A 24775-nucleotide genomic window follows, 5' to 3' on the forward strand; every position below is an offset into this window, starting at 1 on the left:
AATTTACTCTTCTAAAAGAAATACCGACATTTTTGTAGGCATTGTTAATTTTACAAAGATTTCTAGTGTTATTAACATCAAAGCTAGTAAATAAATTGTAATAAGGCTTTAAGTCCGGAAGTCCATTATTTTAACGCTAAAATTTTGTTTAAAAATTACTTGCGCACAGAATAAAATGAAGAATTCATTTCAAAGTATAAAAAAATTGTAGTATGCAAAAGAGTATATCATTGAAAAAACTATTGACAATGTAACCACTTCACAACAGATGCCTGCAGTGAGATATGATCATAAATGAGTGGGAGGGTCGGGCTTAATTGCCAAGGAGTGGCTCTAAGGACTCATTAAGCTGGGTCTCAGGCTGGGCCTGAATGCATCAGACAATTGCTACCTAAGTGGTCACTTCCCTTCCCTGCTCGTGTTGGCCAGAGCCAATGTCCACTTGTTTGCCTTGAAAAATCTGCGATAGCTATACCCTACATCAGGTGTGTAGCGATTACTATGGGTTTGAAAATTCCCATCGGCTCCACCAGACCTCCAGCGCAAAAGGGTTAAACCTTTGAAAGACTCAACAAAATGCCTACTGTTCAATGTTCCATGATGATGACATGCATATTAAAGCATATGAATAAGTAAATAATTTTGCACTACATAGTGTTGCTCCTTATGTGAAATGCCTTTTGCGAAAAATTCTTTATAAGCTCAAGTCTCATTGTTAAAACTCCTGTGAAATCTGCCTTTGACTACAAAACTTAACTTGCCCTTTACATTTCCTGCTACATCAGAGCATTCCTCTCTTTAGTGGTGTATAAAATTATAAGCAAAGGAAGCAGGAGTATTGATAGACACAATAGGCCTTTTCCTTTTTCCATAGGTACTATTTCTTCCACCCTCGAGAAGCAGGGTCTATGACTTGAAGACCTCAAGGATATTGCCCCACAGAATCCAAGTTGGATTTCAATCCAACTGCCTAATATAGCCTTCCATTGCTTCATCTATTTCCTATTGGTGCCTTTTGTCAAGGGGACAGCACTGATGCCATGGAAATCCTGTCTTTCCTTGATGGTGCATATCAGCTTTGCTGTCAGTTGCCTCCTCCGTTGTGATTCATCAAATAAATTGTTCAATGATAGATCTGGAACTAAATAGGGTGGTTTCCTACTATTTTTTTGCCTGAATTGAAAGATTATTACTCCTGGAGTATGCATTTCACGCTTATAGATTTTTAAATGACGATATCTATTTTTCTCGATTAAATGAAAAGTGAAAATTTTCAAGAGGGCGAAAACGCGACGCCTAAGTATGAATATTGGGAAAAGCCCATGTGACGTCATTCTGGTTCCCGCTGTCATGTGAGATGACCTTGGGGCAAGGATATGTGCGCCGCTGCGATGCAGGCTGCTAGCAGGTAGTGCTTGGCTTAAATAAGGATTATTAATACCTTATCGAAAGAAAGAAACTTTCCGACCATAGGCAGTTTTAATAGGTGATTATTAAGAGATATTTCCCTGAGCTTTGTGCCACATGCATGCATTGGTAATCTCAGACGATGTAAAACTCCTATCTTCTCATATAGATACTAAGTCCCTGTGACGTCACGTGGAGTGGCATCGCATGGGCACCAATCTGGCCTTTTTCAAATGCGGTTAAAATTTACCATTGCCATTTGTCTAAACTGGGATTCCTAAAACCTAATAATTTGTAGACATATTATGATTACATTAATGGTGGGTAACGAATTGCAATCAATGCCTTCCGTTTTCTTTGATGAAGGAAACTACCCCAATGCTAGATTAGTCTACGCAGGATTGGTAAATATGGTGGATATTTCCCTTGCACATCATCAATTTTTAACTCTTTTACTGCCACCGGGTCAATATATCGTCCCTCACTGGTTTTGTGAAAACTGCCAGGGGCCGATTTATTTCACTTTTTTAAAAGTTATTGTGGCCTTTTCAACGGCTGTAATTTATGTAAACCACCATAATTTATCTGTGGTTATAAGATGTAAATATATCTTAAGAATTGGGAAAATAAATCTAGACGTATTAAATAAAATTTAGTAGCTGAAAAATTTTTGAATCTGAAATGTAGCTTATTCCGGAAATTAGCCTTGGCAGTCTCTGTACATCCCACCTGAAATGGGCTGGCAGTAATAGGGCTAATTCACTGAATTAGAAGAGCTCAGGGTAAATAGGTGCTTATAAGGTACCAGATTGAAAGTCTCCAACTTTTATTTATATATTCTTTATTGTTTTTTCAAGCCCTCCATTTGCTACAGAGATTTTGCACTACATGGTATTTTACAAGTGAGAGTCATCATCATTGTATAAACTTTGACTTCTTTTCATTTAGAAGAAGTCATGTACACATTTTATTATTATTAATTATCACAGAAGAGTATTGACATTGGAAGAAAATTTAGAACCATTTTTGCACTATTGGCATGGCACTATGTATATGTACAGAATTTTAGGATTAAAATATTGCTTTGCATGGTTTTTGGTGCTAACTATTTTCCTACTTAGTTCTTAAATACATTGTAGCTTAAACTCTCTACTGTCAAGGAGAGCATGTTTTTAACTCCAACCTTAGTTCTTAGGCAGTGAGAAGAATGATGCATTCTACATAATTATTTTTGGCCCCCCCAAAAAACATTACTTAGGAGAGATTTTAATTTGCAATTCATTTATACATTGAATATGCTAGCTTAGCATATAAAGACGTTTTTTAATGGTCACCATACTCATGTCCTTTTCTTTCACGGTCACAATTTATCAAGGAAACATCTTTTTTTTCTTAGAGAAATATATTTTTTCTCCCTTTTGGCAGTAATAGCTGCTTTGCTTGCTTTTTTTGTATGATTCGCATCATGATTACCAACTCAATGGGGATAACCTCATGAGGAAAAGAGATATTTTTATAATCTGCAAAAAAGATTAGTGTATTTCATATGGCACTCTCATGACATTTACAACATGTCAATTAGTTATCAAATAGAGGGCATCAACTGGGAAATTGAGAATAATTGGCCGAAATCAGTTATACCAATGAGTCATATATATATCCAAATTTGGATGGGCTTTCATGAGGAAGATAGATTCGCACTGAGTAAGGCTCTGAGCTCAGGGTTTTCGATTTTGAAGAAGCGCTTGAGGAGGAATAGGAAGAAATTGATCCTGAACTGCTTGAGGAGGGAATTATTGGCTTATAAGATGAAACAGGGCTGATTTTAAGTGCTACAGGGGAGGGCTGCAAGTGGTCTCCCGAAGCTACGAAGCCCTCAGCACCACCTGCACGGTAGTCTACTTTCCTGGTCAAGCCATCACTTCCTAGATATGAGTAGGAGCCTGTGACGTATCCATTTGCATCAGCCGATTCAGTCTTTTTGCTGGAGTCAGTTTCATAAGAGTAATGATATCCCTGTCCATCAGAACCACCCACTAGGGCTGGGGCTGGAAGGTGACTACCTTTCGCCAGAAATCCTTTTTCAGCTCCAGCTTCATAGTTTACGCTTCTGTGAACTCCATCTTTGGCCACAAAACTGAACTTGCCATTCACATTTCCCGCTGCATCAGAAGATTCCTCCCTTGAGTGGTCATCAGCATTGTAAGAGAAGGAATATGAGGCATCAGCAGGCCCTGATGAGGCATATGAAGAGGGGAAAGAATTAGCTTGTACAGGGTAAGCTGATGGAATGATGGGAACTGTTGCTGATGATTCAATGCTGGATTTCAGGTTGAAATTTGCATCGGAAGGGATGTGATCTCCCCTGGCAATGAATCCCCTCTCTGCTCCTGCTTCATAATCCACTTTCCTGTTAACCCCATCTTTGGCTTTGAATGCGAAGTGACCCTTTACATTTCCAGCGGCATCAGCTGACTCTTGCCTTGAGTGGTCTTCGGCCTCGTATGCAAAGGAGTATGATGCATCCACGGGACTGGTCTTGAAAGTGGTGGGCGATGTGAGTGGAACAATAGGTTTTGGTGCTTGGTAAGGGGATGGAATGAAGATGGAAGTTTTGGCTTCTACTGGAGTTTCTGCTGGCAGATGAAGCCCCTTGGCTTCAAAGCCTTTCTCAGCTCCTGCAGTGTACTCTACTTTCCTATTGATCCCATCCTTTGCGACAAATGAAAATTGCCCCCTTACGTTTCCAGCTGCATCAGCAGATTCTTCTCTGGAGTGGTCATCAGCCTTATAGGCAAATGAATAAGACCCATCTCCTGGAGCGGTTGAATAGGTTGTGGCAGACTTTGCTGAGGTTTGAACAAATGCAGGAGCAGAATGAGATATGGTGGTTGCAGGGGATATGGCTATTTTCTTCAACTCAAGTGAATCCGTCTGTGGGATATGATCACCTTTAGCCACGAATCCTTTCTCAGCACCAGCCTCGTATTCAATCTTTCGATTGACACCGTCTTTTGCGACGAAGGAGAAGCGTCCTCTAACATTTCCTGCAGCATCTGCAGACTCCTCCCTGGCGTGATCTCCGGCATTGTACGAGAAAGAGTAAGATCCATCAACAGGGCTGGAATCCGAGCTGATGGTCGCCACATTTTGCGCAGTCTTCGTGGCTTGCGTGTATGAGGTGGGCGTGTACGCGGGTGCGGCTGGCTGAGCTGGCGTTTCACCTACAGATGGAATGTGATCACCTTTTGCCACGAAGCCCTTCTCTGCTCCAGCTTCATATTCAACCTTCCTGTTCACCCCATCAGTCGCTTTGAATGCGAATCGGCCCCTGACGTTGCCAAAGGCATCAGCTGATTCTTCCCTGGAATGGTCATCGGCCACGTAGGAGAATGAGTAAGCACGGTCCGGTGATGGGCCTGAGGAGTAGTCCTGTTGCTTGGTGGCGGGAATTGGACTGATCACAGGTGCCGGGACGGGTACAGTGGGAAACGTGGATTGAGCGAAGGTGGTAGTCTTCACAGCTGCTGCTTCCGGAGCTGATGGCAAGTGCTCGCCCGTTGCCACGAAACCCTTCTCCGCTCCGGCCTCGTAGTTGACCTTCCTGAGAGCTCCATCTTTCGCGACGAAGGAGAACCTTCCCTTCACGTTCCCGGAGGAGTCTGCTGATTCTTCCCTGGAGTGGTCGCCGGCATCGTAGGAGAAGGAATAGCTTCCATCAACCGGGGCCTCGTTCGATACGGAGGTGTAAGCCACCGATTTGGTCGAGTCCAGGTTAGTGATCCGAACTTGGGCTGGGTGATCCAGGGCGACCGGGAGGTGGGCACCCTTTGCGAGGAACCCTGTGTCGCGATTGGCCTCGTAGTCAACCTTCCTGTTCACGCCATCCTTGGCGACGAAGGAAAACTGACCCCTGACGTTGCCTGCGGCATCGGCCGACTCCTGTCTCGAATGGTCTCCCGCATCGTAGGAGAATGAGTAGGAGCCGTCCTGGTTGGCAGAGCTATCAACTTTCGCCTCCACTTGTGGCAGCACGGGCTTGGGAGCCTCGTACTTGAACGTAGGATGGAATGGGATGACTGGAACGGGTGGAGCGACAGGCAGGTGAGCTCCTTTGGCGGTGAAACCCTTCTCGGCACCAGCCTCGTAGTCTACCTTCCTCTGGACCCCGTCATTGGCCACGAAGGCAAAGTGTCCGCGAACGTTGCCGGATGCGTCGGAACTCTCCGCTCTAGAGTGGTCTCCGGCATCGTAGGAGAAGCTGTAGGAGCCATCAGAGTTGGCCGGGGGAGCTGAATAGAAGATGGGTGCAGCAGGGACTGGGGCAAGAGGAGCGGGGATGTAGGCTGATACAGCTTTGACGCCAACAGGGGATGGTGGAGCTTCAGGCAGATGAGCACCCTGCGCTACGAAACCCTTTTCGGCTCCTGCCTCGTAGTTGACCTTCCTGTTGATGCCATCCTTGGCGGTGAAAGCGAAGCTGCCGACGATGTTTCCGGCTGCATCGGAGATCTCTTGCCTAGAGTGGTCACCGGCGTCGTAGGAGAAGCTGTAGGAGGCGTCCGAAGGGCCGGAGTCGTATGAGGTCACAGCGGGGGTCGATCCAGACTTGGTGCCGAAACCCGTGGGCTCGAAGGCCGCGTTCACCGACGGCACGTACCTGAAAGTGACCAAGAATGAGATTTGGGAAGGGTGTATTTTATCCCTACCCTTGTCCCCTTTTCCTCCAACACCAACAAAAATTAGCTGGAAAAAATACCGTTGTAGCTAAAAGGGCAGAGAATCTGACGTAAATTTGGCTAATCCGGGTTCGAATGCCGGTCAGGTGAAATGATTCATCCTTATGCAGTTATCGCACTGTTTGGTTTGATCTTGCGCGTTACTCCGTTACATCGTTGGCTAGTGCGCGATTATTTCCTCGCATAGTTTCCCTTATATTTCAAGTTTCACCTTTAATAAACCGATAACGTTTTGTTCTGATTCTACACGAAAGCTATGATTTAGCTGCTGGAAAGCTGAAAAAGAGGTGACTCATTGTGCAAATTTAATTTCCTGAGAATTGCGTTCAATATGTATTTGCTAACAGTGACACGCCCAGGTTCAAAATTATGTGCTTGAAGAATAAAACTCGCTAATTAAAAAAATATTTGATTTCAGAGGAATTGGAACTCGGATCCCTCAGTTGGGGGTAATATTTGCCATAAATTACACGATCAAGTCATCCTTTCTCAACGCGAATTGCAGAGGGTGTCGAGTCCACATTGTGGAACAGTGAACGCGGTCATTCCTATCAACTTATTGGTGAAGTGATTGGTAGTATGCTGTATAAGATCGTTGAATTTATTTGCATTCCTAGGTTCACATTCTTGTGAAATGAGAAGATTTTTACACGATACATTTCATCGTTGGAATGCATGTTGCTTCCAAAATTTAGCATTTTGCAGCCGTGAGATGAATTAGATTTATGTACGAAATACGAAGAAATTACTTTAGAGGTTGGCTTTCAAACTCAGTAAGTACGAAGCAATAAACTTGGATTTTTATAAAAAAAGCAATGAAGTAATAACCATGCCTTAAACATGGAAAGTTTGGCAAGAGAGGTATGAATGGGTTTCGAATTACTCTACGAAATTCAGAGAAACTACTTCATACGTCTTTTGTAAAAAACCATGGAAATGAGCAAGAAATACCCAATTGACTTCAACATTTAATTGATATGGAAAAAAACGATTGTCAGTCATTCTTGACACATGAATGCAATCACGAGGGGGTATAAAAGCGGGTGAAACATTTCCAAGTATTTATTTAGAAATTCCCAAAAACGTCGCAAAAAGCGAAAGTGGAACAGTTTTGCAATCTTCATCTACTTCTATTTACTACCCCGCAAGCCGCCAAAAAGGCGTGTAGCGAGGGGTATTAGGACACCAGCCGTTCACATATAAAAAGCAAATGCTCCAATGAAATTAAAACGCATTCATTAAAGTCCCTTATCGTTCGGGGGTAAATCGAATTTCCATACCTATTCGTTCGGCAAAATATCCTTCTTAATTTATCTCTTCTATTGGACCTGGAAATAAGGTGGGGCTCTAATACGATATTCTCCGTGTCTCTCTTGAATAAACCTTTTCTCAACAGACATTTTAAGTGGTCAATGTTTAATCATATTAGGTGATATTGGGACGTCAGAGCAAAAAATTCCTTTTGACGTTACAGACTGATTTTGGCACGAAATAAGATAGCGTAAATATTATGTTATCGATAATAAAGTTTCCGAATTCACTCAATTTATCCATCACAGGCTTAAGGCGTATTTACGCGATTGTTTGATTGCATCGCAACAATTTTATCGGATCAAAACGGAACAAGTACGAATGAATGAATCAAATTAGAGCAGGTTCTATTATCTGTTCATGCATTCGCACAAATTGAGTGGTCACACTCCTTTTTGGCGTTCAATATTGCGTTTAGACATAAAATTGTACGAGCTATTATCGTGTAAACAGGTCGTTATAGTGCTTGGTTTTGTATCGGAATTAATCTTGGACGATTCTAACAATTGTTGATCGGTAAATCATACGTACCCTGCAGAATAAGCGTAGGCGAAGGCCCCTGGAGATGACTGGCTACCGTACTGGAATTGTCCCTTGACTCGGTTCAGCGTGTCGGACTGGGCAGCGTGAGAAGACCCCTCCCCGGTGTCGTATCCATACACGTAGTCGCCCTGAGGGTGCTGGATGTAATACTGGAGTCGCCTTCCCGCGGGCAACTTTGGAGGTTCCCAGGCGGAGACTGCAATCACAGAAGCGAGGAGCACGAATGCAAGACTCTGGAAAGGAAGGAGAAACGCCAATGTATATGAAAATAAGTTAATGTGACGTCCTGTCTAATTTTGACGATGTCGTTTGCAGAAATGTAAACACAATTTTTTAATGATGTTGGTTATGTTCTGAATGGTAATGCATGCATGAGTGATATCATCCCAAAAAGCGTAAAAAAATGCAAGTCCTTCTATTTATATTGAAATGGTCAATTGGAACAGTCAATGCGTTAGTGTATGCATTCGTGGCGACATCTTAGACATAATTATAATGCTAGCGACTGAGAGAGAGAAATTCAACCATATTGTTGAGTTCAAGTCATACCTGTTAATGAAAAATTGATAAAAATGCCTTTGCAAAACTGGGAATAATATTAGATATAGATTTTTATACATCCTCCATCACTTCATGATAAAAGAAAAGTTGTATTAGTCTTCAATCCATTTGTAAAATTGTGTTATTTTTCAAGTTGAATAATCCCAAGATTCCCTTAAAATTATCTGGGTCTGTGACAGAGCTTACATTTGAAAAATTCCATTTTTTTGTGATTTAAAAGTTTTCTAAGATAGAAAATACTTTATATCTTTTGTCGTCTGAAGCTTTCTGATGATCTGGTATTCGGCGTTCGCACACCTTTAAAAACCATAATATTCCCCGCGGAAACCTCGGTACTAATTAGTTTCCCTTTTATTTCTGCATCACCAATGAAATATATTCATGCAGTATTTTCATCTTTTTAAATTTCCTCTCCCATATGTCTCAGTCCACAAAAGATTGCTCTTGACGATAAAAATAATAGTTAGGACCTCTGCTAATGTTTCCAGAGAGGAAAAACATCTACTTCGTAGCGATTCACATAGTTGAATTCAAAGCTGCTGCTAAAGAATTGTCCAGCAATTGACATATCCTTTATGCAGCAAATAAGGTCTAATAAAGGAATTTCGGAGCCAATAAGTCAATCATCGTTGAAAACAGTAACTTTTGGTGCCCAATGGTTGGTAAGTTTGAAATTAAAATGTAATTTAATATTTTCCTAGCTAAGTTTGTATTTTTCAAATTATCATCATGGCAAAGAAATAAACAATCATGAAATGAGTTTAAAAATAAATCAAGCCGAAAACAAGTGGAGCAACAAACACACTGCAGCGCTTAAAAACAGCGATTACAAAGCACACCTAGATAAATTAATGAAGAAAATTAAAGAATAGCTTAATTAGTTGATTGACTTAAGTTCATTCTAACTGTTCTAATTTAAAATCCTTTTTAGGATTTAATGATGCGTATGTTTTCGTCTTGGTATAATTTGGTTTCAATTTCATTTTAAATTATAATCCTGATGATGACGTAAAAATGCAGTAACGTTGGCTCGGAGAACATTCGAAATTTTTTATCCTGCAAGGACCTATCCCGCAGCACCTAAGTAGTGATATTGGACATGGTCGACCAGAGAAATTAAACCATGGCCATGAATCCAAAAATTATGCATAGAATACTTGTGATGTTATTGATAGGTACCTAATGAAACTGCGTTGCCAAAGAAATTCACGCTCGATTTAACATTAGCTTTCTTAAGTAAACTCACGATATTTTCAGTTTTAAAGTGAAACATTCCGCGAAGTTCTTTACTGGAACTTTATGCTATTTAGTTTAGAATAAATGAAGCCAATACTGAGTACTTATCTCGGATTAACTTGCTTTACCAGGCCTTTTCTTTTTTATTGTTTTTCCTTTTCTTTTTGTTCTCATTGTTTTACCTTTTCTCATTGTTTAATGATAATGCTTTGCGTGGGAAAAAGTATTTGAATTTATATAAAAAAGGATACATTTTCAATTTTGAGGGAAGCGTGGTAGCATAGTGGGTGGAACGCTTGGCTTTTCGTCCGGTATTAAATCTCAGGAGAAGCCTTTGAATACCCTTGAACTTCATTCTCATGATGCGATGCGGCCCAGGGGAAGGAACTACCCCCTTATCTTGAAGGTGCGAAGTACACACGATTTCGGCATAGTCTGAGATGATATATGCCCTCACTGATCCAAATTAACTTCCGGGTTGAAACACTGAGTGAGTGATTTTCCATTATTAAAAAAATAAATCTACTTTAAATGATATAATACTGGTCTTGGGAAGAATTTGATGAAAATTAAAATAAAAAGCGACCAAATTATGATACCAAATAGTAGCGATATTCCAATCATTAAGCAGTAGCTATTCTTGCAGAAAACTCAGTTAAAGGAATTTTAATTGCGACAAAAGTTCCTAATTTTGGAACAGTCTTGAGCAAATTATTGTGGCTAATAGTAGCTATATTCCAGTTCTCAAGAAATATTCCAATTCTTGCAGAAATGGGAGGCATGATGGAATTATACTCTATTGCGACGGAAGTGCCAAATTTTGGAACAGTGATGGCCATTTGCACCACGAAAGCCTTGATGTTTGATTTATCCGTGTCGCATTCGCATAAATTCTGTAAATTTGGGTTCCTTCCAGCTTTTATCCGATGCCTCTCGTTGTGCGTCACTGGAATTTCACGGCCATGACTTCTGATTCGGTGCCGGCAAATCGGACTGATCTCGAATGCGGCCGAGGGTTCCACGGAGGATATTTCGAGAATGAGTAACCTCCCCATACACACTGCTTCGCGCCGCGCTTCCAAAATAAAAGCTTTTACCATGGCCCTTATGCTTTTACTCTCATGTGATTACGCTCTTCTTCTCTCTCTCTCACTCAGTGGTTCGACCAGAATGCTAGCTAGATCGTTGAGGCTAGAGCTCGACTTAAACTTGACCAGATGCGCTTGATTAACACATTTTCAAAACAGTTACTTTCACGTGGTTACTATCTCGTTCTCCCTCATACTTACTAAGCGTTTCAACCAGAGGGATAGGTTAGATCGGTGAGGCTAGATCTCGACTAAGACTAGACAAGAGGCGCTTGACTAACACATATTCAAAACAGTTACGTTCACGTGGTTACTCTCTCGATATCGCTCATTTTCACTCAGTGTTTCGACCATTAGGCTCGTTTACAACGATAAGGGTAGAGCTCACCATGGACTAAACTAAAGGCGATTGATTAAGAACATCCAAAACACTTACTTTCACGTCATTACTCTCTCGTTCTCCCTCATACTCAAGTAGCGTTTGAAACAGACGGCTAGTTTGGATCGGTGAGGCTAAAGCTCAGCTAGGACTAGACCAAAGGTGTTTGAGTAACCCACATTAAAAACAGTTACTTTCCCGTAATTACTCTCATTTTTCACACTCGCTAAGTATTTAAAGCAGAAAACTATCTTGGATCAGTGGTGGTAGAGCTCGACTAGGATTAGACCGAAGGATTTTGATTAACGCACACTCAGGGTAGTCTGGCTTGTCCCTTTTTCAGAGCGGGGCTCATCCTCAGGGCTCCTCTGAGGAAGAGGCCCGAGTCGAAGCACGAAATGTTGGCTAATATGGATAATTTAACCCGGTGGAAATCCCGAGAAGAGTTTACTTACACTCAAGAAGATGGTGATAAACTAATTGTAAGTGAAATTAGTCAAAATTTGATTTTCATAAATCATTATGGTTGAATGAATGGTAGAGAGCTTTAAATCGTGGGATTCCGTTTTTGAGAAGGAAAATAAAAAGTCGACGATAAAAAATTTGCTAGAAGGAAAGTTTTTATTTTTCTTCCTTAAAATAATTGCTTTGAGTGTGATAAGTATGAACTAGCGTAAAAGTAGATTGTAGCGAACATATTAAATTGGAATAGTTGAATGCTAAGAGAACTTGCAAAGATCTTCCTAAAACTTTTCCACTAATAGAAATAGTTTGGGAAGATTAGTTTGCATAGGAGAGTAAAGTTAAGGCTGAGGAAGAATTAATATTGGAGTGCAGAATGAGGTTATTAATCAGAAATCGTGAAAGCCTTCATTTTTCGTGCATCCCTTGTATTCGTATGTGTCTGCAATTTTTAGTTGTGTGATTGCGACAGGAAATAAATTCTTTAGATGTTTTGACAATCACTGCTTCTGAATTTAAAAAGATATCACCAGCAGAAGAGACCTGTTAGTCTTTATTGAATCTGTTCCTAATATTTTATCTTCCACTCCGCAGTGTAAGATGTCTTAAATAATGTCCTCTCCTTTCATTAAAGTTTTATTCTCTATCGAAATAAATTATTTATTATCGGATGTTATACGGCTTTTGTGAATTTTAGATACCTATGCTCAGACATCGTTCTATTATATTTTAAAAGTTATATTCGGTGCACTGATGGCGTGGAAACCACGAAAGTTGATTGATATTCGTACTGTTTAAGCACCCAGGCTTAAATCAAATTACAGAAAAATAGGAAAATCCAAATTATGGCATGCTACATTTCGTGTAGAGCATGGTAAGATTCTGTCTTGAGATGAGTATGAAAATAGTGCATCTTATCTAACTTCTTCTGCCAGAGATCTTGAGTTCTGTGGGGTTTGTATGCATGGGATTGAAATATTTCTCAGTGAGGAAGACTGAGCAGAGAAAGGCACGTTTTCAATTCCAATCTCCGGCCACTCCCGATGTAATCTAGTGGAACTAGATCGACGCAACTCTGACCTTAACCTTGAGGATTGCTCGTACATATCTCGTAAGTCGATGGCAATGGAAAGACACGATCTTCCCGTGATTCCATTGGCGCAAAGCGTAATTATGCCAGCGTTGGAAGGAAAGAATTAGTAACGTATCGCTTCTTTCCGGCTGCGCTCGGTGAGAAGAATAGAACTCGAAAACATCACACGATTTATTTCTATGGGTGTGCTTTCACGTGAAGATTTACGTTAGAATCGATACAAATCTAAATTCTCAGGCGAAGGATTTGGATTTATTACTTAATATCGATGATTAGATCAGTTAGTTTATTGGTACTTGAGAAATTCCCATTTGACATTAAATTACCTTCTCAACGTTTGTAACAAGATCATTAAACAAGCTAATTAGAACATTTGTTGGCTACTTCACAATTACATCTAGAAAAGTTATGTAAATAGATTCTCGGGATTTTTAACGACGTTTAACTACGATATAAACTTGAAATGTTGCGTGAACGAATGGTTTTTGTACGCAATAACGCGCGTTATCGCGAAGTATGCATTAGTTATTCACTAACACACCTCTATGTGAATTCATTGCATAATCACGCCTATAAAATAATAATAAAATTAATGACTTTAATTTCGTATTTACATTAACGTATCAATACGCCTACCTTAAAATTTCCCTCATTTGAAAGGAAATCACAGGGCACCCAGCGATTAACTGAACTACGAATGGTTTACTGTATATTAAAGCCTTAATGATATTGGAAGTTTTCTTGAACGACTTTTTCAACAATTTCCATGTTAATGTTGAACACCAGAATATAATAAATTAGTCTAACGAAACATTAGTCATCACGCAGGCCTTAAATCTGTGTGAAATCCAAAAGGACTTCGTCAACTAAGGTGAGAAAATTAGAGGAACGAGGTAATTTTGGTCATTTTTAAAGATACTCGCTGAAATTATAGTATAGTTATTGCTATCTATTGGTTTTGATTTCCATGGCGTCATTTATGAGATCCATAAGTAGAAAAATAAAAACTTTGAACTGTAGATATGGGTAGACAAATGTAGATATGAACTATATAGTTTGGCATAAATGGCTCGCAGCTTTTTATTATTGCTCTGTTCGATTTTGATGACGCTATATACTTTAAAAAAGGATATATCAGATAAATACAACAAATAAATAATCTAGCAAAATTGTTCTTAGATTCTAATTATGTGAGCGTGGTAGCCTAGTAGTAATTGGCTAATGAATATTGGATCCCGGATTCAGACCCCGCGTGAAGCCTACGTACACCCACAAACCAAGTCCTCGACGTGCACGGTGGCTCAGAGAAAGGAACTGCCCCCTATATCCTGAGTGTGTGAAATTCCCATGCTCGTGGCGTATAGCCGGCTGAACTATATCCTCATCTATCCAAACAAAAAATCGGGTTAAATCACTGAGCAAATCTTTTATTAAGCTCAGCAATTTTCCAAGATTATTCACCAAGGGAGTTTAAAAACACTGGAACCCAAGCATTCACGTTTAAAAAGTCTGCGATTGCGCACAAAAGAATAATTCCTCTTAGTGTGTTCATTTTCATTTTCGCACTATTTTACGTCTCCTTTTAATTTATGACGATGTTTAAACTTTGATTGAAACATAAAATGCTTGCGTGAACAAATAAATGATTTACTACACGATCTCGCGCTTGAGTGCAAAGATATCTCAACGAACTCATAGATCAATAAGTAAATTCTAAGTCAACTGAAGCCGGTTAAGTAATGACGATTAACGTAAATGAAGAGAAGAACTTTGATATGTTCCACCAATTTTGGCTCCAACCAAATCGGTGGAATACAACAAAGTTTTTCTTTTCATTTACGATAAAAGGAACTTTTACAAGGCTGAGCCTGAGATGGCAGAGATAATTAAGACAACCCATTGATTCTGCAATGTATTTTTAGCTCCCAAAATGTAATCTGCTAGCTATGCTTCTTTTCTTTACCAATCCCTTTCAATAGCACGCAAGTGAAAATATGGAAATGGGAAAAAGTTAAATTTGAGTACTCACGTTCGATAGTTTCGCCATATCGTCTTCTTCCTATTCACTGGCGTCGTCCTAAATGAACACTTCTTCGGTGTGCGAAGGGCAGGAAGCGTATTGTTCTACCTTCCTCTCCCTTCGATCGTTCGAACAACTCCTCACGCGTTGAAGTCTCCGGAAAAAGCCCTGGGAGTCACGCGTTGAAGTCTCCAAAAGCCCTGGGCTCTGTCCGTGGAGGGAATTCGGGGAGGTTGTCCTCCGCGACACTGCATCGTCCAAGCCGCTGGTCCCTTATATATACGTGCGTGATCTGCACACGCGTTCTATCTGGTGGGGTGTCGGGGGATGGGATGGGGGGCAGAAGAGGAAGAAGGTGGCCCTGTGATGCCCCTCCAACTCCACCTCCGCAGACTCATCCCGCCCCCAGGCGCTCCTTTCACCCCTCCCCGCCCCCGACCGTCCCCTCTTGAGGATCCTCATCTCCACCTTGGGGCGTGCCGCAGAAACTCATCCAGTTCAGTACTTGACTCTCGCACTTCGCCTCACGGATTTTGCACAGGAATTGACGGCCTCGTTCGACAGTTTTTTATTACGCTCGCTTTTGATTGAGTTTGAAAAAGAGAGAGTTTGAGAGTTACACATGTCCGTATTTTTCCGAATAAATTTGATCGATTCAGGGGTGATAAAGTGGAAGTTCAGCATCTATATACATAAAAGAGGATGTTTGTTTGTCTATCCGCTATGCGTTTCCATACAGCTGAACGGATTGCGATTTAAGTTAGTGCATAGATGAATCGCAAGCTCCCGAATTTCTTAGAGCTACTTCCGACGCGTCCTTTTCGTCGTTTTCTCATTACTGTTTGTTACGTCACGTCAAAAAACGTCTACAGTTTAACATCCTGCCGGGTAGGCCCACTTCTTGGTACGCTCAAATTGAAAATATAAAAATAATATACTTGTGATCATTAAATCGGCTCACAATCGCGTTTCGGCTCACAGGTCCATTATCTGTACCAAATATATGTGAGCCAAAATATATTAGGTATTATAAGACGCTCCATTTCTTAATCTAAGTTCGTAAATCTGGTACAGATGGTCTGGTCTGTAAGCCAAAACGCTTCGTACGCATTAAAATAACTGTGGAACAGTGCGGCTATCTTTTATTTCATTATATCAATCGTATTTTTCCCTTTTTAGATCTTTCACTCAATTTTCGAGCTGTTCGTGGCGAAAAATCGACGGTATTAACCCGTTCGTGGAAAAGTTGATGACGTCACTGAGTCCTGCCGAGCGGCTCACTGCTCCTCTGCTACACTTTGACAACTGGCATCCATCTCACATTGTTCGATGACATTGGCATTTATTCGCTCCTTTTTCTCTCTTTCTATGTTTATTGCTTCGTTCTCCTCCACTCCAACATCTCGTAAGTATCTAGTCATTTCTCGTCCTCCTACCTCTGTGGCCACATTTCGCATCGTAAAACGCTACAGTCCAGATAATACTCTTCTCTAGCCTCTTCTTTACGGTCTTAAATAACGAGCGTCATGTTACGTGCAAATCATAAAAGGAAAATGTTGCAACCAGAGAAAATAATTCCATATAACTACCTCGAGACAATAATAAGGTGAAAATTAAAAATTCGTTGTTTTATGTCTTGTTTCACATAAATAGCTGGGCTAGTATTGCAAATCGATATCAGCTTACCGATGGCTAAGTTCTAACAACATGTATCTCAAAAATAGCAACTTTTCAGGAGAGCAAAAAAACGATAAATTTTTATTACTTGTACACCGAAATTAAAAACCAAAAGTTAATAAAATTGAAAAAGAAGCATTCATTTATTAGCAAAGAGTTGTTTTTTGCTGGAATTTTGTTTTAATGTTATTAAATTCTGTTTAACATACCTGTCTTAAACCGGCCGAATTTGAGATACGGGTTGTTAGAACTTAGCCATCGCTATGTTTTCATGGAAATTTTCTACCATCCTTTGGTATCGATATTTGTATATGAGGCGACCGACTGCCGTGGCCTTTTGGTCAATGAAGTAAGGGTACAAAATGATGGATGGAGAGAAACCTACCATTTTATCTTACTGGTTGGCCGATTGTTTTCGTCAACTTTGGTCTTTTTTTTAGTAGAAGCTTCATTAACAAAGTTTTTAAAGAAATTGTGGAAATTTGAAGGAAAATAGTACATTGAATAAGACGGCTCTCTAATTTGTCAGTTCAGAAATGAATTTTATTTAAAAGCACGAAGAATAAATTAAGGAATGATATTAAAATGCTTAGTATTTTAGGAAGACATTCCATTTGCTTATCTAATTTCGTAAATTAAAAATCAACTTCGAAAAAGTTTTTGTATTGCAATGAACCAAACACTCTATCACACATCCTTGAGAATCTCGCGGAGGAATATCATTGTTTCGGGGCTTGAATTTGCTTCCATGGGGCTAACAAGATCTCGCAGATAAACTTTAAGGCAAAACGAAGGCATATGATATTCTGCAAAAGATGTTTACTTCGCCCGTTGCAATGTTTTCCATGTAAAAATATTTTATTTCAGAAGAGGATGCATAGGTTTACATGTTGTTTAGATTTAGAGGAAAGATGTATGATGTGGAATGGAAAATTGTTCATGTTGCATATCAATCCCATACCCTGTATTTCAAATAGCATACCCTATAGATTTACTAAATGCATGTTGTAATGATTTTTGGATAAAGAAGTTTAAACTTTAACAAATTTATTGAACACAATGAGTGGCTACATTTGAATACAACATGAAACAGAATACTCTCTAAAATTTTGTAGGCTTAATTTTTTTCGGAAAATTGTGTGAATAAACATTTGGGGATAACGTGTAAAATTTGTACTCGAGCCCATATAGGAGATACGTAAAAAATGAGGACTAAGTAAACAATATTTTGGAAAATTGTTACCGAATTAATAAGACTTTTCCGAGCAAAAACTGTGAAGATTCATAATTACTATTCATTCACTGAACTTTTTCTTCATTAGTTATAACGAAATTTTTATGCTCTATTTTGATTTTGAGGAGCAAAGTGAATGGAGCTTTACCTAAATAAAAAAATCGCGTAATAAATGAATGCATACTTTCAGGGACCTTAACAGCTTTATGATGGCCCGTAGACCGTTGGGAGAGTGGGGAACACGCCACACGAGATCTGAATTCCGACCTTGACGGAAGAGGATGAGCCGGAGGACGCCCAATCGCAAAGAGACGTGAGGGGAGAAAAAAAAGAGTGAGTTGCGATGTATTCGGGTATTATTTCTGTCTTAGTTTTGGTAAGGTAGCATAGTTCTGGAGAATATTTTTCCTCCCATGTTTCTGCATATTTAAACACTGTACAGCGGGTCTTTGTCAACATACCCCTGTATCTCGAATAAAATATCCTTTAACAGCAGAGTCTGAGGCATGATTTTCATCTTTGAGATATAGGTGGTTGTAAATCAAAGAAGATGGTGGATTTAATTTAAACTAAACTAACCCTCACTATACCGTTTAAATATAAGAAGTCTTTTTTGTTAAAACAGTTCCGCCATACAAATCTCACCCCCTAAAAATAAAAGATATTCCTGCACAAATGCGTTTCGGAGACCAAGAAGTCGTAAATTCATAAGTTATCTCAAGACTCGGGAGTCATTACCAAGTGGCGAGTAGTAGGAAGGATATTGAAGTTGTAAATCGTGAGATGAACTTACTTCAAAGGGAGCAACTTTTTAATAATTATCATCCATTTATAGCTGAATATCTTTGGCTTTCTTTTCATTTTTAAGATTCTTATTTATGATCATGACACAAGTATAGAATATATATTTAATTTCATTAGTAGTTTCATCCCAATGTATTAATAAGCCTGACATTGATTTACATATATTTTCATTTTTTCTTTGATCTGCCGTATAAGCTTGTAACAGTGGACAGGTATTTCACTTTTTTAATAGAGGAGCAATAGGTAAAGACGGACTTTAAGAATTGGATTTGGGAAGGATACTTAATTGTAGATTGATGTTTGAATAATGGTTGCCAGTTGCCTAGAGAAAATAGTTCTTGTATTGAGAAAAATTTGTTTTTATCTTTTAGCAATCGTATTTGTTTATTGTCGCTATGTGACCTGAATCTTTGAGTTTGATAAATACCAATGTAGTGGAATGACGTAAGTAAACGGAAATATTATAAAAAATTGCCAATTTAAAAAAATAATTATATTCAATTCAAAGGATTGTTTAAAATGTAATCATCGTGATATCTCATCTAATCCGAAGTTTACTAAGCATTGAACTGTGCTCATAACGTTAATTAATAATGATTTTTTTGATGCGTCATATCATTTTACATTATATTTTATGTTTCTTGTTGAAAATTACCTACGATTTTAGGATTGCATATTCCACATTATTTTCAATAGAAATGTGTTTTCCTGGAATTATGGGCATCGAATATATGAATTTACGCATAATATTTAATTTTCTTTTCCGGAGAGAATATTTTCCTCTCTCATGAGGGATGCTGATAAATTTCAATCACCTCAGCGTCCTTGGAGCAAGCATTTTTCAACCGCAGAGCTTCATGAAATGAGAAGATGGAATGGCAATTTTGTGGTCACGTATGAAGTCCTCGGCGATGGAAAAATGGCCTCAACTTCACTGCTCATGCTCTCTTAACCATGTGTAATTAGACCGAATCTTGGTGTGATTTGATTGAGAAGCCAAATAGGATTGATATAGATAGGAAAACATCATGTTATAGGCATTTTCTGGGGGGAATGGCTCTGTGGATAGCATATTCGGCAGCTGATTGCAGAATACAATGCTGAAATCCGTGTGAACCCTTTGAACACGGTATTTGCGTACGACCCCACTGGCTGCTGCAATGCGGCGGGCGGCGGGCGAGGTTAGGACACCAGGCGTTATCCTATAAGAGATTACTAAATATTCCAGGTGTTTAAAACGAACAGCGGGGTTTTAAAGCTTCATAATATTTATCAAACTTAACCCTGCAGTGAAAAGGGATGTATTGAATGAATGAGAAACTCAAACAGTTTTATTTGTTGGCAACAATGCACGTGTGCACCACCGATGCTATCCGTTAGATGGCGCTACTAGCAAGTACACGAGAGACACTAATCAACGTTAGGACTCACATATCGTCTTGACACGTGATATGTATCGAATGGTAATCACATTGAATACGTGTAGGCTTTATGTAAAACGGTTTAAATTGAACTTTCATTTGATGTATGATTTATAGCTGTGAGTTTAGTGCAATAAATATTATAGAGTGTTAAAACCCCGCTATTAATTTTGAAACACACGGTATATAGGAGCGCATTGTGAAAGATATCAACCAACAATATAATACACTTCTAAGATATTCTGGGAAAAATGTATTTCTCTCTTGTTGATTTTCATTTGTAGAAAATCTCTGGTACGAATTAATCTGTTGTCGAAATTTCATTAGATTTTCCTCGAATTTATGTTAAATCCACCATTAATAATCGTGTTAAAAAAACATATTATCGTTTTGCATTCCTGCGTCTTTTTGTGTCAAAACTAACGTCTTCTGAGTTAGAGAGGCCCTTAGTACCAACCATAAGCGATGCAACACTCATCTGTAACGCAAAATATTTCTCGTATTTATTGTTTCTGTCGGACAAGGTAGTATATTGTAGTTTAAGACGATATTTTTCGCATCGCTCAGATATTTTATATTTTCTTATTCGTTCAAACAAGCAAGAAAAGCCTAGCTCATAGCCTCCGAATCTCCAGCGGCTCCCAAACTAACTCTTTTAAATTTTGGGTTACGCTCTTTGTTCGCTTGTAGAGTTTTTTTGTGTATCGCGCAGCTTTCTGCAGTATTTTATTCAGTTCACGTAGGTGGCGCATAGGTCGGTATTGGATTCTGTGCAAACTCATATGCCTTTAGCGCATACCGGTCAACTTTATGAACTACTACTTTAATATGTTGACCGAGATTAGCTTTAACCTCACCAACCCAAAATAGACTTTGGGTTGGACCATTGGACAAATTAAATAAGTATTTTACTACCCTTTGTTAATATTTTTGGGGAGAATGTCAGAGTAAACTTGTAGTACCTCAGCGATGCACCACTCAGATTTTATAGTTGACCCCCTTTCAGTTAGGCTGTGAAAAATGATTTCTGAAGATATATGTGCCTTTGTCTGTGACTGTAAAAATAAGATTGATGAAGTGGCAGGAACTACGTAATTAGCTACCAGTGAAATTACTTCATCGAATATTCATCATTTGCATCCTTGAGTACCCATGGAATGGGCCCTTAACGTTCTTTTGATTGTGGACCATGCATCCTGCCATCTTAAGCATGCTGATCGTTCCTCTCAAGTTTCCTCGGACAATTAGTGATGACCATAGCCATGCAGAGATACCGCCAAACAATGGCTACTTGCTATTATTTACGTCACATTATCTATTCAGGTGGTGGCTAGAATGAGAACAATGGGTTCCCAATGATTTATTTCTATTGAATTAAGATCTAAGTCTAGCCTTTTGAAATATGAGAACTCAAATCTGTGGAGACGTCATTTTGATTTTCATTTGTAGAAAATCTTTGGTGCGAATGAATCTGTTGTCGAAATTTCATCGGATTTTCCTCAAATTTACGTAAAATCCACCATTAATCATCGTGTTTTTGACTTATTATCCTTTTGCATTTCTGAGTCTTTTTAGTGTCAAAACCAACGTCTTCATAGTGAGAGAGGCCCGTACTACCAAACATCAGTACTTATTGTCAGTTTATCGGAATGGTCCATTGTTCTCATCTTATTTCCCTCTCATGAAGGTCTAAGTAGATGCTCGTAAAAATGATTGGGTTTCCGGTTTGATAGACATATCTGTTGGAAATAGGATTTCCCTGCTTTTAATTTGAAGGTTCCGGCATTTTACGAAATTCTATGTCCATCTAAGTGGTGAAAGTATTCTGAAGCAATGAAGCCGGAAAAGAATACCGAATACTAAGAAGGCTCCGTCACGATGGCGCGAGTAAAAAAAACATGAACCCAACATTTCGTAAATGCTCTCGTTTGCCAATTTAGTTTTATTGTCAATTATTATAGAGATTGAATTTAAAATTGGCGTATATCCTTCCCTTTGTCATTCCGTCGCTTAGTTCTGGATAGCGAGGTTAACTCGACGCCCATAATCCTTTTGCAGATAAGTTGATGACGTCACAAAATGAGTGATCGAGGTGATTCTGTTTTAAAACCATTCCTTTCGCGTTTAATATCCTTACATGTAAACGTGGAAAGCCCGGCGATATGGATTGCATGATAATTAAATATAATATTGTTGAATTCACACTTTTTTCAGCTATTAGAGGTTAAGCACAGCCTTGAGAAGCTGAATCACCATTTCATTTGATTTAATCGGCTCTATCAATTTGCTACTAACGCATAGCGTTGTATTAAGATGCATAACTTTCCATTATAAATGACCTTCATTGCATTATGCATCTTAAACCAGTTTCTGGTAAAAATTTTATTTACTTTTCAGTTATGATCCTAAATAATGCTAAGCATTATTTGAATTCTTGCGTATATTTTGTGTCAAAACCAAATATCAGAACTTCTAGTCAGTTTGTCGGAATGTAGCATTCTTCCCATCTTATTTCTCTCCGATTCATATGCGTGACATTCTATAGATACATTATTATAGCATTAATGAAGAAAATATGAAATGTGAAGCGCTAATATTTTAACGAGAGTCAACTCATTCAGGAAGAGCATATTTCAATTGTCGTGAAATTGATAACTAGTTACCCTAGTTTAGAAGTGGAAATTACTTAAAGCTAGATGTAAATTTGCAATTTTTGTGTAGGTGCAATTTATCTCGTCTTAATATTTTCCGACCTAAATTAAGGAAATCTCGACCATTTTGAAGATATTTTTGGGAGCGCATTACTGTCAGTTAAGAGGAAGCAAACACCACTAGTCTACCGTCTATATTATTCCGCATGCTCTTGCGGAAGTAACTTGACAAGCGAATGGCAGTTCGAATCCAAATCAGATGGACACAGAAGTTCCACTCAATCACTTGTATTGAACATAGTTAACCTTCTCCATGATTTTCTACGACAGTCTAACCCGTACTTATTGTTATGATGTAACGAGGTGCAATTTCCTTCACAACTTACCCTACTCTGATGCGACTTTCTTGCGTAAAATAATGACAGGTGATGTGGATTCCTACCATCTACTTGCCTTAATCAACTTCAATGCACCTCCAAGGAGGACTAAGCAAATACCACTTTTCAGATGCCATGTCGGTCGGGTAGGTATTTGTAAAAATAAAACACTCACAAAATTTAGATAGTAATGAATATGTAGATTTAATTTAGGATTCTTATGTGCCCCTCAAAAGGGAACTGCATTTATTTATTAATGGAATTTAATTAAGAGGTTGTTTATATTTTTCCGCAATCGACTCATGTATGTATACCCATTTATTTTATATTTTATTGTATTGAATTATGTATTGTAAATCCCATTGTAATACAATATAAAATATGTGATTGGGGTGAACTGTATGCGTTGAATAAATTATTATTATTGTTATTACCTAGGGTATGGGTGTGTATGATCGTCTGTTGTTGATTGTTGCTAAAAACAATCCCTACGCAAAGGCCTCATTCTGCAGTTATCGGGGGTTTTTGAGTTAAAAATATAAGTTTGAGATCCATGTGAGTTAAAATTTAATAATGAGTGAACAGTATTGACGGGTATAATTCTTGGTAAATGAGGGAGAGGAAGGAAATTTTTTTAATTCTTTCCCACAATGAAGATATTTTTGCGAGCGCATTACTGTCAGTTAAGTGGAAAACACCACTAGTTCACCATTCGTCAAATTTTTTGCTGGCGGAAGTAAGATTAGGACTTTTAGATAGAATGAAATGGAGTAGGCCTTAATGTGAATTAAAGAGGGAAGTCCATGGAGGAACGTTAGGCTGCCAGAATGCTCCTCAAGTTGTCCATGAAAACCTACCTTAATCGGTAGAATACTTAAAAATTAATAAGTCAACACGAGTCTGCTCTATGCACATGGAATAACATGTAATTCCAATATGAGAGCAATATAGAATCTTATTTAATTTAAAAAAGTAATAATTCACAAAAAAGATTGATCGCTTGGGTGATTCAGGCCTTTATTGTAGTCCTTACGCACTGCAGGCACAAGATTAAACGCCCCGGCTTCACGTGGATTCCGCTTCGGAGGACGCATTTTGCATTCGTCACCGTGCGCCGAAAGTGATTTCGCTGCTCTTTTTTTTATCTCACTTAACCTTCGAATGCGAATGCGACCCGATTTCGTCTCCTCCCCGCCCCTTCCATTTCAAATTTCCTCCCTTCGCACACGCCCGCTCCTGTCGCCGTCAAACGCGTTGGGATTCTGCCCAAAATCTTTTCTTAAGTTTCCGAGACCACCTTTTTTCCTTCCGCATTGTTTTTTATCCTCGGTGCTTCCACGTCGGTGGAGAATCAGTGTCGCCGATACATGACGCAATTCTTTTGGGAAAACATTTTCCGGACTTCATCAGATTTTTTGTTGATCGAATGGATAGACCGTGTGAGCAATGCGGAAATTCAACAAAGAGTAGGAAGTAGAAGTTGTAGAAGCCTTTTGAAAAATTTGGGTAGATGATTAGGCAAATTAATCGGTCATAGCAAGAGACATTTTTTATAATATTCAGAAAAATAAAAAAAGTTCAATGGATGTTTCATACCTTACGTATGCTGGTTGAACATTGTGTTGAGAATGCATGTATAATAATGTTTATATTTAATTGTCATACCCACTCCCGCTCTCGGAAAAGTCTCTCATGCCCTTTTATATACGAAGGAATGAGAAGCCAAGGGGTACAAGTGATTTCCTTTTTAAACAGAGATAGGCACAGAAATT

At 39.0% G+C, this 24775-nt stretch overlaps 1 protein-coding gene across 1 annotated transcript; it reads right to left on the reverse strand.

Moving 5' to 3' along the window:
- Window positions 1-2231: 2231 nt before the first annotated feature.
- Window positions 2232-15102, reverse strand: LOC124161145. Its single transcript, XM_046537381.1, has 3 exons — window positions 14849-15102; window positions 7989-8233; window positions 2232-6067 (listed from the first exon to the last, which is right to left on the reverse strand). Exons 1-3 carry the CDS (start codon window positions 14864-14866, stop codon window positions 3043-3045), a joined length of 3288 nt encoding a protein of 1095 aa, XP_046393337.1. The 5' UTR covers window positions 14867-15102; the 3' UTR covers window positions 2232-3042.
- Window positions 15103-24775: the final 9673 nt, after the last annotated feature.

The sequence above is a fragment of the Ischnura elegans genome, chromosome 6 (genome assembly GCF_921293095.1).
Source record: "Ischnura elegans chromosome 6, ioIscEleg1.1, whole genome shotgun sequence".
Taxonomy (NCBI): Eukaryota; Metazoa; Arthropoda; class Insecta; order Odonata; family Coenagrionidae; genus Ischnura; species Ischnura elegans.